General features: G+C 36.9%; 1 protein-coding gene across 6 annotated transcripts in view; it reads right to left on the bottom strand.

Moving 5' to 3' along the window:
• LOC105489347 (neuropilin and tolloid like 1) overlaps positions 1–16,374 on the bottom strand; it is a 126,394-nt gene that overhangs the window by 49,165 nt on the left and 60,855 nt on the right. For 4 of the 6 annotated variants that reach the window (XM_071085184.1, XM_071085182.1, XM_071085183.1 and 1 more), the window contains exons 5-6: positions 2,047–2,088; positions 1,801–1,967 (exon numbers count right to left, since the gene is read on the bottom strand). In XM_071085184.1, the coding sequence (XP_070941285.1) occupies positions 1,801–1,967; positions 2,047–2,088 (209 nt within the window). The remainder of the gene's footprint in view (positions 1–1,800; positions 1,968–2,046; positions 2,089–16,374) is intronic. The other 2 variants (XM_011754096.3, XM_011754098.3) reach the window with 1 other exon arrangement.

Genomic DNA, 16,374 nt, shown 5'->3' with positions numbered 1-16,374 from the left:
TGGTGGTGCACGCCTGTAATTCCTGAAGCAAGAGAATTGCTTGAGGTGGGAGGTAGAGGTGGCAGTGAGCCGAGATCGCACCACTGCACTCCAGCCTGGGAGACAGAATGAGGCTCCGTCTCAAAAACAAAACAAAAACAAAAGCAAACAAACAAAAAAAGTGGCTCTTCTTTTCCCCTCAGCCTAAATATCCAGTCACCAAATTCTATCTTATCTCTCTCTAACATTTCCCTCACGTTGGACCACCGTGGCCTAATTTCCAACACTGGGATCACCGCCACAGCTTCCCACTTGGTCTTCCGCTTGCAGTGCTTCGTTGCAGGAAAAACCAATTTTCCTAACATGCAAAGCCGGTCATATCACTTTTCTGCTTTGTTTTTCCATGTCACTGAAGCACTCAGGATGAAGGCTGAGTTCTTTAGAGAGGCCTGGAGAACACTTTAGCTTGAAAAATCCATACCACCTCCCTATCCACGCTTTCATTTGGTCACGTGCAATTACATTAAATCCTGAAAAAGCACACTCTCTTCTCTTTTATGATTCCATGACTTTATAGATGTTATTCCCTCTGCCTGGACAGCCTTCTCACTCTACCGGACACAATACTTCTCATGAAGATTCACCAGGATACTGACAGCTGTGCGAGTCTACCACTGACTTACCCTACCTGGTGTAAGGGGTCTTTTTTCTCTCTCTGTTATACCTTACAAATACCCCAATGATCTAACCTTACTGCTTAGATTATTCTGTTACATATTTGTCTAAGAACTAAACAGAAACACCTGAGAACAGGGCCTGGCATGCTTTTTCATGTCTCCAGCAGAGGGCTTGAGAATTTATTGAGTCACAAAATCAATTAATTAAATAACACACAGTTTCAGCCTCAATAAATAAATGACTACAAATCTAGTAAGTCAATATTTTTTCTTACAACTTTGTAACTGAGGAATAAAAACAAAAGCAGGAGAATGAACAAATAACACCTTAGTCCTATGACACCTGCTGGCACAAAATGATTCATCCTCTGTATTTTGGAAAATGTTTCCATAAACAGAATCAACATAGTTGCTCCATGGAAATGTTTCCAAAATTGGGGTCTGAGTCAAAATCTAACCCACAATAGACTTAGCTTAATACATGTAACACTTTTAATTTTTGCAATGTATTGCCAACCCTCAAAAATCAGGGTGATTAACATAAAACCTAGATTTCTGGCAAGTTATGAGAAACAATGCAGGGCTTGATAATGCTGGACCCACATTTTCTCATAACAGCACCACACGGAGCTTCACAGGCAGCTAAGTCATGCCTGTCTCCTTCAAATGGGCACAGGATCTCCCAGGCCCTGTTACCATTGCTGCCAGCCCTTGCCACACTTGTATTTTACATGCCAGATATTAATGATTTTGTAGGCCCCAGAAAAACCTCTACAGATATAATTTTCGTTTACGAAATCAACCAACTGCAGATGTTGACAATAAGAGCACAAGTGTGATTATAGTTAGAACCATGGTTCTTGCATACCATTTCAATCTGCGTTTCAGAGGCTGACTTACCTTAAAGTCTCTTGTCTAGGTTATCAAATAATTTATTCAACTCACTCTCTAGACTGCTATTTATGACATCAAATTTAGATTGGTCAAGAGAAGACAAGTTACATCTCAAAAATCAAAATGAAATCATAACCTATGATGACTGCACTCTGAAATGTATTAGACATGTCCAGTTGTTTCAAAGCAATGCACGTTATAGACACTTCTCACGTCAGCTGTCAAGTGCGGGTTTCATCTTAAGACTGACCTTGGACCGTGGAGGCGCTCGGATGTACCACTTGCAATCAACAGCCTCGCTAGCAGTAGCTTTGCCTTCCTTCATAATTTGTACAGACTCCACAATTCCTTCGGAACCGCCCATCTCAAACTCACACGCTAAATAACAAAATGCCAAACAAACACACAAAAATGGATCTTGAATAATAAACCAAAAGTGTATTTCATAGCAGAAAGCAAAGTCTTCTGAACAGTATGAAATATCTATTTTACCAACCTGGTAATGGTTTCAAAGCTCCAAGGTCCTTAAAGTCAGGATCTTAAAAATTGAGAAAAAGACAATTAGTCCCATTCTACATTTATTACTTAACATCGATTTTAAGTTATACATCATTAAATTATCCAGAAATCTGCCTTTAAAAACACATTAGGGGAGAGTAAATGATTAAATAAAAAGTGCATAATGATGTTGGGACTGAAATGTTAATTTAGTATTACTACAAGGTTTTTTTCTCAATACAAAAAACACAATTAAAATTTGTTTTTCTAATGCCACTCCTGCCTCTAATTGTCAGACAAAAATCTTACTCATTACCTATAACTCCATAGGTGGAATGATTAAATTAATTATATGATCTATCCTTCATAACAGGAGAATAGATGTTCTTGTAAAAGGTATCCATCAGTAATTCAAGGTTTGGGGCAATTTCCCTGTGTTCTAGATACTATCCTCTTTGCTGATTCAAAACATTCTGTAAAGTGTAGTAACACAGTTTTTAACTAGAATATCTGAAGCACAAATTAAGATGTAAAATCTAGAACTCCTCTCCTTTGGCTGACTGAACAATCCTGTTTTCGTCAAATCTTTCTCTGCAACATTTCATACTACGCTAACTTTCAAAGCATTCCTCAGTATTCTGGTTTGTCAACTTGACACCCACTCTCCTCATCTTCCTCGCAGTCAAGCCCAGGCTCAGCCACCTGTCCTCTGCTTATTTACGTATTTCAGGGAAGGCCTGCTGTTTCATGAGTCTAAGACGTTTTCTAACGGTAAAAAGGCAAACTGGTGGTCTCATTCTCATTTCTGGAACTGATTTTGAGGCAGGTATACAGTCAATGAAATATCAAGATGAGCCTTTTAGAAAGCTTCTGAGAAAGTCTTCCTTGTAATAGAGACAAGGTGTATACCATTGTTCTGGCTCTTATTGCAGTCATGCTTGTATCGGACGTCGTGGAATCACGCATTAGCCAACTTTCAATGTTGAAGGTGTTAATATAAGAAAAGGCTAATTGTGATGATGAGCACAATGAAAGTGTGTAGAACCATGAATCATTAATGATGTCACTGAGACACTGTATTACCTTATTTGATACACATAAATTCCTATTTTAAAAAAATTTTAAATTTTTAATTATTACAAGTGCATAGTCATTGTATATATTTATAGAGTAACTTATTCTGGAGTTGCATTTCTCCAAGATTTATACTGTTTTTTTCCATTTGACAAGTAAAAATTGTTTACATTTATGGTGTACAATGTGATATTTTGGTATGTGATGTTCTGGTATGTGTGTACATTGTCGAATGGCTAAATAAAGATAATTCACATGTCTTACCTCATGTATCTATCATTTTCTTGCATAGTGAGAACACTTAAAGTCTACATTCTAGCAATTTTACAGTAGATTACAGGATATATTGTTATTAATTACAGCTACCATGGTGATCTCTTGAACTTATTATTCTTCCTGACTACCTGAAATTGGGCTTTTCGCTTTTTGAAATAATACACGCCCTTGTAGCCCTTGTCACTTTGAGTTGAGGTTTCTTTGACTTATGAGTGAGTGAAGGCATCGATGACTATATGTTAAAGGAACGTGGCATACAATTAAAAGATGATTGGGAAATGTATTTGTTCTTATACTACCATGGCATCAGCTCTAAGTTTAAATCTTTTAGAGTTAGAAATATTTGATGAGACATTGCTCAACAACAATTCAGGACTGCAATATAAAAAGCAGCATTCTTTCTGTAAGAGGTTAGTTCTGGATATTAAGACTATGTGTGCTAATATGCATGTGTGTATTTAAGTGCATTTCTTTGTATGTCTGTGTGCCTGGACATGCAAAACCTGTAACTACAGGCTGATTGTTAGTTTAGTTATCGTTATTAAACGTTTTGTTTTTGTTGTTGTTTCTTGCTTTGTCAAACAGTTATGTGAACTGATCTGTTGAAACTGAAAGGCCTGGATTGGCCATACTACACAATCTGATTGCATGAGCTATTTAGACTTATTTTATTACAGACACTATTAGAAAGTGTTAATAAATTTTGAAACAAGTTACAGATTCCTTTGCAAAGCTGTTTTGAAAACAGATTTAAAAAATCTTTTTAGAAAAAAAGGAAAAAAAGAAACTGTAAGCAATTTCCATTTAAAAAATAAGGACATCACAGATCATTTGGACCAAGACACTTCCTGGTAGAAATTTGTTTCTTCATCTAACTCAACAGATATATAGCTATTATTTCAATAAATATGTATTTAACACCTACTGTGCATTAAAAGCTATGTTTTGCATAACACTGCTAAAATTGGTTGTTTCCATCAAGCAGTTTCATTGGTATTGATAAGGTCCCCCGTATCTTCCTTATTTTTCCATCAACCTTGATGACCTGTTATCCAGACTTTTTGTTATTCATTGTATCCTTCTTATTAAGAATAATGCTTAATTATATTCATAATTAACACTCATTATCTCCTCCTTGATTAGAATATTTCAGCCTTACGTGCCTGTGTCTACAATTTTTGTGGAATGTAGTTGATACTCTGTTTTCTAGTTTGAAGGCTAACATTTGTCATTTTTATAACTCATTCCAGGCAATGTTGAGAGAAATGCCAGTTCTGGGAACTGAAAATTTATTTTTGTCTTTGTATGAACAGTGATAGCACTGATAGTTTAAAAAACAAAACTTTAGAAAAAACTGTTTTTGCAATTCCATTTATATTAATATCACAATAATAGATGGGCCATATGACCTGCAAAAACAACCCAATAAACAATACTCTTTTTTTTAAACAGCCTAAATTCAACTTAAGATTATAAAGACTGATTGGCCAAGGTTGTTTGTGGGCGAGGACAAGAATTATTAGGCAGATGCACGACAAAGTTGGACTTGGTAACTAGTCTTCTACTCTGGATCTATCCCTCAAGTCTGTTCTCTACTTAGCAACCTAAATAAACTATTACACATGTAAATCAAATAAACTATTACACATGGAACTCTCCTGATTTTCCACTTTCCTTAGAGTAAGACCATCAATCTTTATAATGCATCTTAACGCCCTGTAAGTTCTTGCCCTTGGTCCCTGGCTCCATGCTGCTGGTTCCACTCTTCTTTCTGATCACATTCACCTGTTTCTCAAACACCCCAGGCTGTTCCTATCCTCTGTACCAGGAACTTGTTCTTTTGTCTCTCTGCAATACCTTTCTCCTGGCTTTGGAGAATTGAATCTTTCTCATTCTTTGGTTTTGGGCTCAAATATTATGTTCTCAGAAACGCCTTCCTTGACAATCCTCTCTAAAACAGCACTGTCCCTAATTTTGCTTCCCTCACATTATTACAATTTACAATTATTTAACTATTTGTCTGTCTAATGTTTTACTAACTGTCTACTTCCACTGCTCCATAATCAAGAAGCTCTGTAAGGAAGGGTTCCCCATCCAGCTGCGGTACGCACAGCAGGAGATGAGCAGAGGCAGGATAGCAAAGGAAGCATCAACTGTATTTACAGCAGCTTCCCATTGCTCATGTCACCACCTGAGCTCCTCCTCCTGACAGGTCAGCGGCAGCATTAGATTCTCATAGGAGTTTCAACCCTATTGTGAACTGTGCGTGCGAGGGATCTAGGGTGCATGCTCCCTATGAGAATCTAATGCCTGATGATCTGGGGTGGTGACGGTAGCACTGGGAGCAGCCGGAAATACAAATTAACATTAGCAAATTAACAAATTAACAGTAGCAAATTCATTAGCAAAGAAGTTTGACTGCACCATAATAATTCAATCACTTCCAGACACATATCAAAACCCTATCACTGAGTGGCAAGTAACAAGCAGCATCTGGTGGCAGGCTTTATAGTAGCAAGTGAGTTGATGTACTTCAGTTGTACAGCTGCATCTGGGGGCAGGCTTTAAGTCAAAATCTGCCACTTACTTTAGTCTGCATGTGGCACACACATGACACACATTATTTTATTTAATACTTCCATCCATGCCTCTTTCCCACACTGCACACTTGTCTCTGTCACAGTTTTGGTAAGCCCACAAGCTAAGCCTAGCCAAAATGAGTTAAAAAACAAATGTCATCAGAGAGCTTCTTTGAAAAGGGTTAAAGACCCAATGATTAGACCGCAGAAGACCCTAAGATTGCCAACAAAAAGAAAGCTGCACTTAAAGAGAATACCAAGAGTCCTACTTAAATTACAGGTTCACTGCAACAGATGGTTCACATTCTCCAAGACCTCTCTGTACAATGTGTGGCGACCAGTTATCCAAGGAAGCCATTAAACCTTCAAAACTGCTTTGCCACATAGTGACCAAGCACCCTTCATTAGTTTTTTAAAAGAAAAAAACGTAAACATAATGAACAGTAGCAATTGTTGAAAACTATCACTTCAACAAATGTGTCTGCACTGAGAGCATCATTCTTAGTGGCTCGCTTCATTGCTAAAGCTAAGAATCCCTTTATTATTGGTGAAGAGTTGATCCTGCCTGCTGCTGAGGACATCTGTCATGAACTCTTAGGAGAGGCTGCAGTTCAAAAGATGGCTCCTTTCAGCTAGCACCATAACTAGATGAACTGATGAAATGGCAGAAGATACTGATGCACAATTGTTAGGATTAATGAGTCACCGTGATACGCAATCTGGGATGACAAGTCTACCAATACTGACAACGAGGCAACAGTATCTGCTTCCGTATGGTATATTTGCAGGAGGATGTGCATGAGGATATGTTATGTGCACTTTTATTGCCAAACATCACAGCTGGAGAACTATTCAAGTCTTTGAATGATTATATATTAGGAAAACTGAATTAGTCATTTTGGGTCCGGATACACACGAATGGAGTGGCTGCCATGACGGGACAGTTTTCTGGTTTCCCTACCTCAGTGAAAGGTAGGGAATGTGAGTCTATGCACTGTGTCATCCACACAGAAATGCTGTGCTTGCTAGACAAAAAATGTCATGTGTACTTATATTTTTCAGAATGTGATTAAAATTATCAACCACATTAAAGTACATGCCCTTAACTCACATATGTTTGTGCAGCTCTGAGGAGACGGACGCTGAGCACACGTCTTCTCTTATACACAGAAGTGAGATGGCTTTCCCAATGTAGATCACTGGCCAGAGGTTTTTTAGTTAAGACAGCCACTCCAGAGATTTCTTGTAGACAAATAGTCATCCCTGGCAACACATTTCAGTAACACAGATTGAGCTGCAAAACTTGCTTACTTGTGTGACATATTCAACCTGCTCAACGAACTCAATCTGTCACTTCAGGGGAGAACAACAACTGTGTTCAAGTCAGCAAATAAAGTGACTGCATTCAAAGCCAAACTGGAATTATGGGGGTGACGAGTGAACAATGGAATTTCTGACATCTTTCAAACGTTAGCAGAAATTTTGAAAGAGACGGAGTCAGGGCCTTCTTTCTCACAGCTGGTGCATGAGCACCCATCTCTGCTTTCAGAAGAGCTTGAGTATTATTTCCCAACCAAAAAAGTCCCCGGAACTGGGAAGGAATAGATCCATGACCCATTTGCAAATAAGCCAGGTGAATGGACTTTAGCCATGCTAGAAGAGGATCAAATGCCTGATACTGCAGATGACGGTGGCCTTAAAAGTGTGTTTGAGACAACTTCAAATCTCCATACGTTCTGGATTAAAGTCAAGGCAGAAGATCCTGAGATTGTCACAGAACACACTGAAAAGCCTCCTCCCATTTCCTACATCCTATCTTTGTGAAGCAAGGTTTTCTGCAGTGACAGCAACTGAAACAAGATCATGGAGTAGACTGGACATAAGCAACACACTTCTAATACCACTATGTCCCATAACCCCCAGATGGAACCATCTAGTTGCAGAAAACAGGCTCAGGGCTCCCAATGATTCTACATTATGGTGAGTTGTATAATTATTTCATTATATATTACTATGTAATAATAATGGAAAAAGAGCACAATAAATGTAATGCACTTGAATCATCTGGAAACCATACCCTACCCCAGAAAATGGAAAAACTGTCTTCCACAAAACTGGTCCCTGGTGCTAAAAATGTGCTATAAGGGACTTTGTATCTCTTGACGCTCTCTATCCAGGACCTAGAACAGTGCTTGGGCATACTAGGTGATCATACTCAGTACTGAATTTAACACGTCTCTTCCTATAAATAATACAGTTACTTTACCCCAACTTGATTTTATTATATGTTGATGTAATTGCAAGACTTTACACTTAACACTTTTCCGATCCGCAGGTTCTCACAGTAAATACATCACATTAGACACTCTATTAGAAAGCAGCCTCATGTTGAACAAACCTCTCCCTTTTTGTTTCTAGGCTCACATCTAGACTCTGTTTTCCAGCCTCCCTTGCAATTGTACGTGGCCATGGAAGTGAGCTCGGCCAATAAATGCAGACAAAAGTTAACTTTACCCACAGGCTGGGTGCTTACAGTCGTCTTTAAAATATTCCTACAGGGTCTGTCTTTCTTCCATGCACTGGAAATGTGAAACTCCATCAGCTTCACTTTATAAGTGAGTATGTGGAGCACAGACAGCACTTTCCTGGACTCCAATTTGACGTTTCCTCAGTAAGTAATATACTTCAATTATGTGAAATTACTAAAGTTTTTAAAATGTTATTGCAACTATTATTCTATGAGCTCAGGAGCGTTCCGTTATTGAGATCCAAAGGTCACTATTTTCATAATAATACTAAAATTCTATTTGTCTTTTTGCAGTATCATTTTCTCAAAAATATATGGAAGAGTTTTCCAGATATTACATGACATGGCGTTAACACTACTATGACTAATGAAGTATGTGCTTGTATTTTCAAATATTCTAAGATTAGGGTGTAAATAACGCACATTTTCAGAGATTAGCTTAGTTTGTTCTCAGTGATTTTACTGGACACTTATTGGTTATTTTCAGTTCTTAATACAATCCCAGTAACCTGATTTTTGTCCAATATGATGTTATTTTTAAACTTCAAAATGTTTATTAAGGTTACATGGAAGCACAGCAAGAATTAAGTACGTTTGCTGCTTTATTTTGTAAATCTATTTACTTATCTATCTAATTTGAAACCTTTTACAAATAAACTTTATCTAGAGATATAACAATACAGGGCTTACTTATATTTCCTCTTAAATAAAATATAGTTATACCATATTTTTCTTATGGTGAAGGATGGAAATTTGTCTTAGAAAGGGGAGATTAAAAGACTCACTCTCTCCATCACGGTCACACCATCTATTTCTAAATTATGAAAAAAGGTGAAACTGACATTTCAAACAGGTTTCTTATGGAAGGGAAGACTCTATTCCAAATAAAATCAAACAAACCTGTAAATAAAAATGAAAATATGAGAAAATCTATCTTTTCAACCACTTTATAGATGTTAATAATTTACTTTATTAGGACTTAGAAAAACAGGCATTTTTGAGTGGTTTTATTCTGAATATGTGATGGAAGCATTGAGACAAATAAGAATTATTTTTAAAAGTGTATTTTAAATATAGACATCGTTCGTTCTTTAAAAGCCAAATATCACTTTTCAAACTCAACATAGTGAACTCATTGAAATGTCTCACAGTTATTGTGAGGCCTTGGTCAAGAAGCTCACAGGAGGCTAATAAAGCCATTTACACCTGCCACTGCTGAATGACTACTGGATGAAAAGTCAGTAAAAGAAACCAAGACACTGCCACCTTCCCAACATACAGTAAAGTGCTGATTAAAGTTTCAGCTTAGACAAGAAGACAGAGTTAATGCCTTGTCTGGAGAACTTCACTGTTGTCTAGAAAATAACGGATATACAGACTTGGCTGGGCTTCCTTATTTTGCTTGAACTCGTCCAATGTCAGCATGGGCCAATGATCAAGGATCATCTTTTATGTGAATGCTTGACAACAAATGGAGGTAGTGCTGAAATATTCAAATTTTTGGATAACTTTCAAATCCTGCGGTTTATGGTAGGACATCTGGGTTGACATGTGCATTGATGGCACAAAAACAGTGGTGGATAAAACTGCTGGTGTCTTAGCAGTGAATCAGGACTGTGGTACCAAATCTTAGCAGCTAGTATTCACTGCATAATTCACTGTCATGCAACTGCACAGTAGGAAAACAAAAAGGAAGTTTACTTAGAATCATCATGATGAAGCACTAAAAACAATGGTTTTAAATTCTGAAGTCTAGAGTAAATGTTTTAATATTCTGTAAGAGGAATCGTTAAGCATGGATAAGGTATTTTTGCTGCAGCCTGAACTGTTTCCTGTTTTTCTCAAGAAAAAGCACCTTGTAGTTATTCAAATTGTGTGAGCTACCCATTTTTTTTTTCGTGGAGCATCATTTTTGCTTGAAAAACATATTACAGTTATTTAGATTTGGATGTTGGGCAGACATTTTGTTGAAAATGAACAAAACGAGTCTGTTGATTTTAAGAAAAACAACTGACAATATTTGTTGCCAGTGATAAAATTCAAGCTTCAAGGGAAGGAGACGAATTTGCCACAGTGCACTTGACAGCTTCCCAGCACTGAGAGAATTTTTTAAATGAGATTGTTGTTGATGTGAACAAATGTGATTTTTGATTTGTGTCAACATTTAGCAGTTCTGCATAATAGTAATCCAATAACTGCCAAATAAATAATGCACAAAGTTAAACAAGCATCCATGTGGAACAGAGCCCTTTTAAGAGGAAAATACACTAATAGATGTTAATATAACAGAATACAAAGAAATTCATTAATACAGTTGCATATTCCCTGTTGCAACTAATCTTTAAGAAGCTATCACTTGAGCTTTGGTGCAGTATAAAAGAATAATCACCAGTATCTGAAAAGCCTATTAAGACACTCTTTCCTGGCTGGGAGCAGTGGCTCATGTCTTTAATTCCAGCATTCTGGGAGGCCAAGGCAGGCAGATCACCTGAGGTTGGGAGTTCAAGACCAGCCTGACGAACTGGAGACACCTCATCTCTACTAAAAATACAAAATTAGCTGTGGGGGCATATGCCTGTAATCCCAGCTACTTGGGAGGCTGAGACAGGACAACTGCTTGAACCTAGGAGGCGGAGGTTGCAGTCAGCTGAGATCATGCCATTGCACTCAAGCCTGGCCAACCAGAGCGAAACACCATCTCAAAAAAAAAAAAAAAGAAAAGAGAAAAAAGATACTGTTTCCTGTTCCCACTACATCTCTCTGTTAGACTGGGTTCTCTTCATCTACTTCTACCATAACAACACCTCATAACAGCTTTAATGCATAAGCAGGGGTGATAATCCAGCATAGTCAACCTGACACTAGATTTGCAAAAAATATAAATTAATGCCCTTCCTCCAATTAATATTTTAGTATGCATTAATGTCTTCATATTTATTTTAATATGATATGCTATTTATCTTACCACTTTATTGGTTTATTGGCATAATTTGTACATTACTTAATAAATAGCTATTTAAAATATTCTCAGTTTAAATGGCTAATACAATAAATATTGAATGATACAGCCAATAAGCCAAGCACTTTGAGGTCTTCAATAATTCTTAGGAGAGGAAAGGAGTTTTGAGACTAAAAAGCTGCAGAACATCTGGCCCAACCAATCTCATGTTTGTATCATGGGTACCTTTTTCCAGTAGAACTCTAAATTACAATTTAATAGCTCAGGCTTGCACAATGCATTTATTTCATAATCCAATGACATTTCATACTGCTAGCCACATTGCAGATGAACTTTCTGGAAACCACTGTTAACTGATTAGATTATAACTGAATCATATCAGAGGCCTCTTCATTTTATCAATGAAAGAAATAGGGAATTGACAACTTTAGAAAAATGCAACTTGTTTTGATTTAAGACCTAAACAGCTTCAGTGCTGACTCTAGAACTTTGAACCAATCATTTCATATTTCTGAGTTTTATTTTCCTTAACTGAGATAAGAATGTTGTTTGTTTAGGTTTTTACAACTCAGCTATGCCAAGTATATCACAGAATACAGTGGTATTCCCAGAATAGGTCATGAATATATGTCATTTCCTGACCAGGTGACACAACTATGTTTACAAACGTTCTGATTATAAAATCAGCTTTGATACTGTGATATTTTCAATGCACAGCTCAACTACCTAACAGGATAGTCTTAGAGAACAATACTTTTCCTCAAATTTCCACAATCTCAGATATCTTGAATTGTGTCATTCATCCTTATCGTTCTCCCTCTTACTGACAAGTACACACTGAAAGTGGTATCAAATAAAATCTATACTAGTTTTCTAAGTTACCTAACAATCTCTATTATTTGCATTGGCTTTGAATAACTCATCAGAATTTTTAAATTGTCTTGACTGTGTTACACTTTTATCAAATAAATGACAAATAAAATGTGGAAAAACTAAAGTCGTGTTACAGTGTTTTGCATAATTATCCTCAAATCTAATGAGCTAATATGCAGCGCCAATATTTAACTGCAAACCATTTATTAATTGGCCGTAGAAAAATAAATCCAGTATTTTGATAGAAATTAGTACTTATGCTACAAAAAAGAATGCTGACTTTGGAATCAATTTATATTTTTAAGCACTGCACTATAATCTTCAAGAATTTTCCTATAATACAAACTAAAATACAAGTCAATCAAATTTTTATGAGACCCAGAGTTCTAAAATAGTCTACACAAATGAAAAGTAAGAATACAAGTTTGAGATATATCTACATGACTAAGTTTTTTCTGTTGTCTCATTTTAATTCTTAATTTATTTTCATTTAGTTAGATCCATGAAAATAGCAAATACCACTGCAGTAATTAATATGTACTAGATATTATTCTAATTACTTTAAATATAGTAAATCCTTTCTTCCTTAACATTATATGAGGTACATAACAGTGCTATGCTTGTTTCATAGCTGAGGAAAACAGACAACACAGAGACATTAAGTAACTAGCCTAAGAATACAGCTGTAAGTGGTAGGGCTTGAAATCAGAATTAGGCAGTCGACCTCCAGATTCCCATACTGTCATTTTCTATTTGAATTCATTCCAGACTTGTAAATGCTAAGAATGTCATCTGGTCTACTGAGCCTGTCTGGACTCTCCATGTGGCTGTTCTTCAAGACTTCTCTTTTGAATTGGGAGTGACGTAACCTAAAGCAATTTTATATATAAAACAGGTAAAATACAATTTTTTTGCATGGGAAAAATATGTTTGAGTATGATGTTGGAGCTATGGTTAAAAACACAAATATGTTTAAAAGGTTTCAAAAGTAAATTTCAAAGATCAAGATCCATGTAAGTAAATCTTTTTCATTTGTCCTACAGAGGAATAAATTAGAGCGATGTGTTGAAAGCTAATGATGAGAAGTGCTAAATGCTGCCATAGGAAACAAGTATTCGTGTATGTTTCGTCGTGGGTGGGGTGGCAGATGGCATTACTTACGATGTCCTTTTCACCCTGAAGCCCAGTTATTCTGTGATTAGTTCTTCTAAGCATATGATTATATTTGGGTTCAAGCAAGTTGATCAAATTTACAAACCCTACAGTTAACATTCAATGACCAATCACTTTATTTTAGGTTTACTGATGGATTGGGCATGGGAAGTAAAGGAGAAAACAATCAGGGGCAATGTTTACTTTTCTCATTTCCATCAACAAAGACTCCACGAGCTAGGAAGTTATTAAACTTCCCACTCTCAACCTATAAACTCATCTAGACTTACTGTCATTACTACCTAGCTACCATCTGTCTCAGAACAATTTCTCTCTCTAAATCTAATTCTCCACCTAACGTATGGATTTTCTAATCACTCCTACTCATAGTAGTTGGCACATCAATTATCTTCCTCCAGTTCTGAAAATTTTTCTAAATCTAATTTTCCACCTCTCTTCTGGATTTTTAAATCACTCCTACTCATAGTAGTTACCACATCAATTATCTTCCTCCAATTTTTAACCTACCTTCTATTATCTACATTCTTTCAGACAGTAAATCTGCTCAAGTCCCTTCTTAGCTAATAACACACTGCAAACTCCTCCTTCACCTTCCTTCCCACTGTCCACTCCTTCTTTCCTGTTCTCATTCAATTCCCAGATGACTGACTTCCATTCCTTAGACCTGAGATCCATAATCAATCCGCACATCCACATCTCCTACTCACTTCTGAAAGTTCCATCATGTTTGTGTATACATCTTGATTGAAACAATGTTTGATTTGAAACTAACCACACCCTTCAATGGCGACATTCTTATTTCCATCCTTCCATATGTCTGCAACAGGTGTTGGACTCCTTGTCTTTTACTCAGGGATGAAAACTAGAGTGCTTGTAGTTTTTCAAATCATTTGAACAAACTTTAAGGGCCATTTTAAAAATCAATGGCAAAAAAAAACCACAAAAAACTTAACAGCACAGTATAAAATAGCTTGCATAATCATATTATTTTAATACTCTGATTTAATTCCCTCGTGTCTAGAAGCAGCATTGCTCTAGTATAAAATTCATATCACCACGTTTTAAACTTCTTTTAAAGGTACACTGTTTTCTCTAAGTATGGGGTTGGCAATTATAGCTTCTCATTTTGAGTTTGTCTACAATTATAATGGCTTTCATGTGGGCACAGAGTATATATATCCTGACTCTTTTCTAGTTTAACATAAATTTTACTCATATAAATTTAAGAAATCAAAACTTACAAGATTTACAGGAAGAAAATGTTTGAGCCCTTTAAAATATTATTAATATGTGCATGGCTTGTACAGTTTTTTTGTTCCCTTATTTTATTTATTTAGCTGTAATAGGAAGTTTCCTCATAGTGCTTATATTCACATTTTTAAGCAAATTGAGAAAACATAACTCTTAAAACACGAGTACACAGAAGCTGGATTTTGTTTGTGTTCACATTAGGTAGGCTTTTACAATGTTTACTTTTGATAGATAGTAACAAGGCAATACTACTGTTCTGCAGAGAAAATATGCATTTCCTAAACATAATCATAGAAAGATGTGTGGGATAGAGTGAAGAAATCTTCAGAAGATCAAAAATGACAGAAACAGAACAATGAAGACAAAAACAAAATACACACACACACACACACCCCCCATATTGTCCAAATACTGGAGTTTGCACATTTGAATTAGCTGTCATAGAATACGTTTTGTTGTTCTTATTGTTGTTGTTGTTGTTGCTGTTGTTTCTGTCCAAGGGCAACCAGGGAAGCTCTTGATTGGTTATTAGCAATATACCTGCCCCTTAATACTCTCAGAATGTCCTTATTTGCTCATCCTAAGTGACACAAAGAATACATGAGCCCATCTCCTGAGTCATCTTTTTCACTAGACTGGTTTAATAGGGCATTTCTTGTTGGCAGAAATGTGGTGCCAGTGCTATTAGCAAATAAAACACCTCCATCATCATCCTCTTTTCTCAATTACGGCACATTCACTGTTTTCCCAATATCAATTCCAGCTTATTGATAAGTACAGAAAGCACTGGCGATTAATCAGGAGGAGGGAGGAACTGCAGGCTACAGAAGGTTCTGGAGCTGATGCCAAGGCAGATGATACTGGACTAGGGCTGAACTTTTATGCCCAGAAAGGTGAGAAGACATAACTTCTCCTAAGAGCTACTTGAGTGTCTAGGAATAACCAACTGCAGTCTTTGGGACCCAGGCTTACAAGCGTGACACAGTTTGCAGAGAAGGAAAATGCTGTCTCTGATACACACAGGTTGGAAGCAGTGGTGGCACTGCAGATGTGTGTGTGTGTGTGTGTGTGTGTGTGTTTGAGTGTGTGTGTGGTGAGGAGATGGCATTAATCTCACGTTGTCCTCTTCCATCCCAGTTATGCCACTGTAAACTAAATAAATTGTGTCAATTAAAATCAAGAAGCAAGATATTTTACAAGAAAAGTTATGCTTTCTCAAAATTATTTAAAGATGTACGTTTAAGCATCATGACAAAGTCTTGTGTGTTACAGCCACATAAATATGTTAAGGACACAATAAAACTGTACGAGTCAAGCTAATGGAGCTTCAAGACAAGACCTTTTGTGCTTCCAGTGAATTTGATGAACATTAGACCCTTCTAAATAGAGTTGGAGCAGCCTCTTATTGGAAACTTTAGCAGTGTTCTCTGTTGGTGCCCTTGGCAAGGACACTGGATTTTTTACGCCAGGCAGCAGTGGGATACATGGAAAGTGGAGGAGCCATCACGGGACCAAGAGAGCAAATGTAAAATGCCAACTGGTGCCTTGTGAGGAGCCTGGCATGGATGCATGCATGAGGCACCTCTTGGTCCATCATGGAGAAGCTGTTTGAAC

The sequence above is a fragment of the Macaca nemestrina genome, chromosome 19 (assembly GCF_043159975.1).
Source record: "Macaca nemestrina isolate mMacNem1 chromosome 19, mMacNem.hap1, whole genome shotgun sequence".
Taxonomy (NCBI): Eukaryota; Metazoa; Chordata; class Mammalia; order Primates; family Cercopithecidae; genus Macaca; species Macaca nemestrina.
Note: the sequence above shows the minus strand (reverse complement) of the source record. Positions and strands in the feature narration are given on the sequence as shown.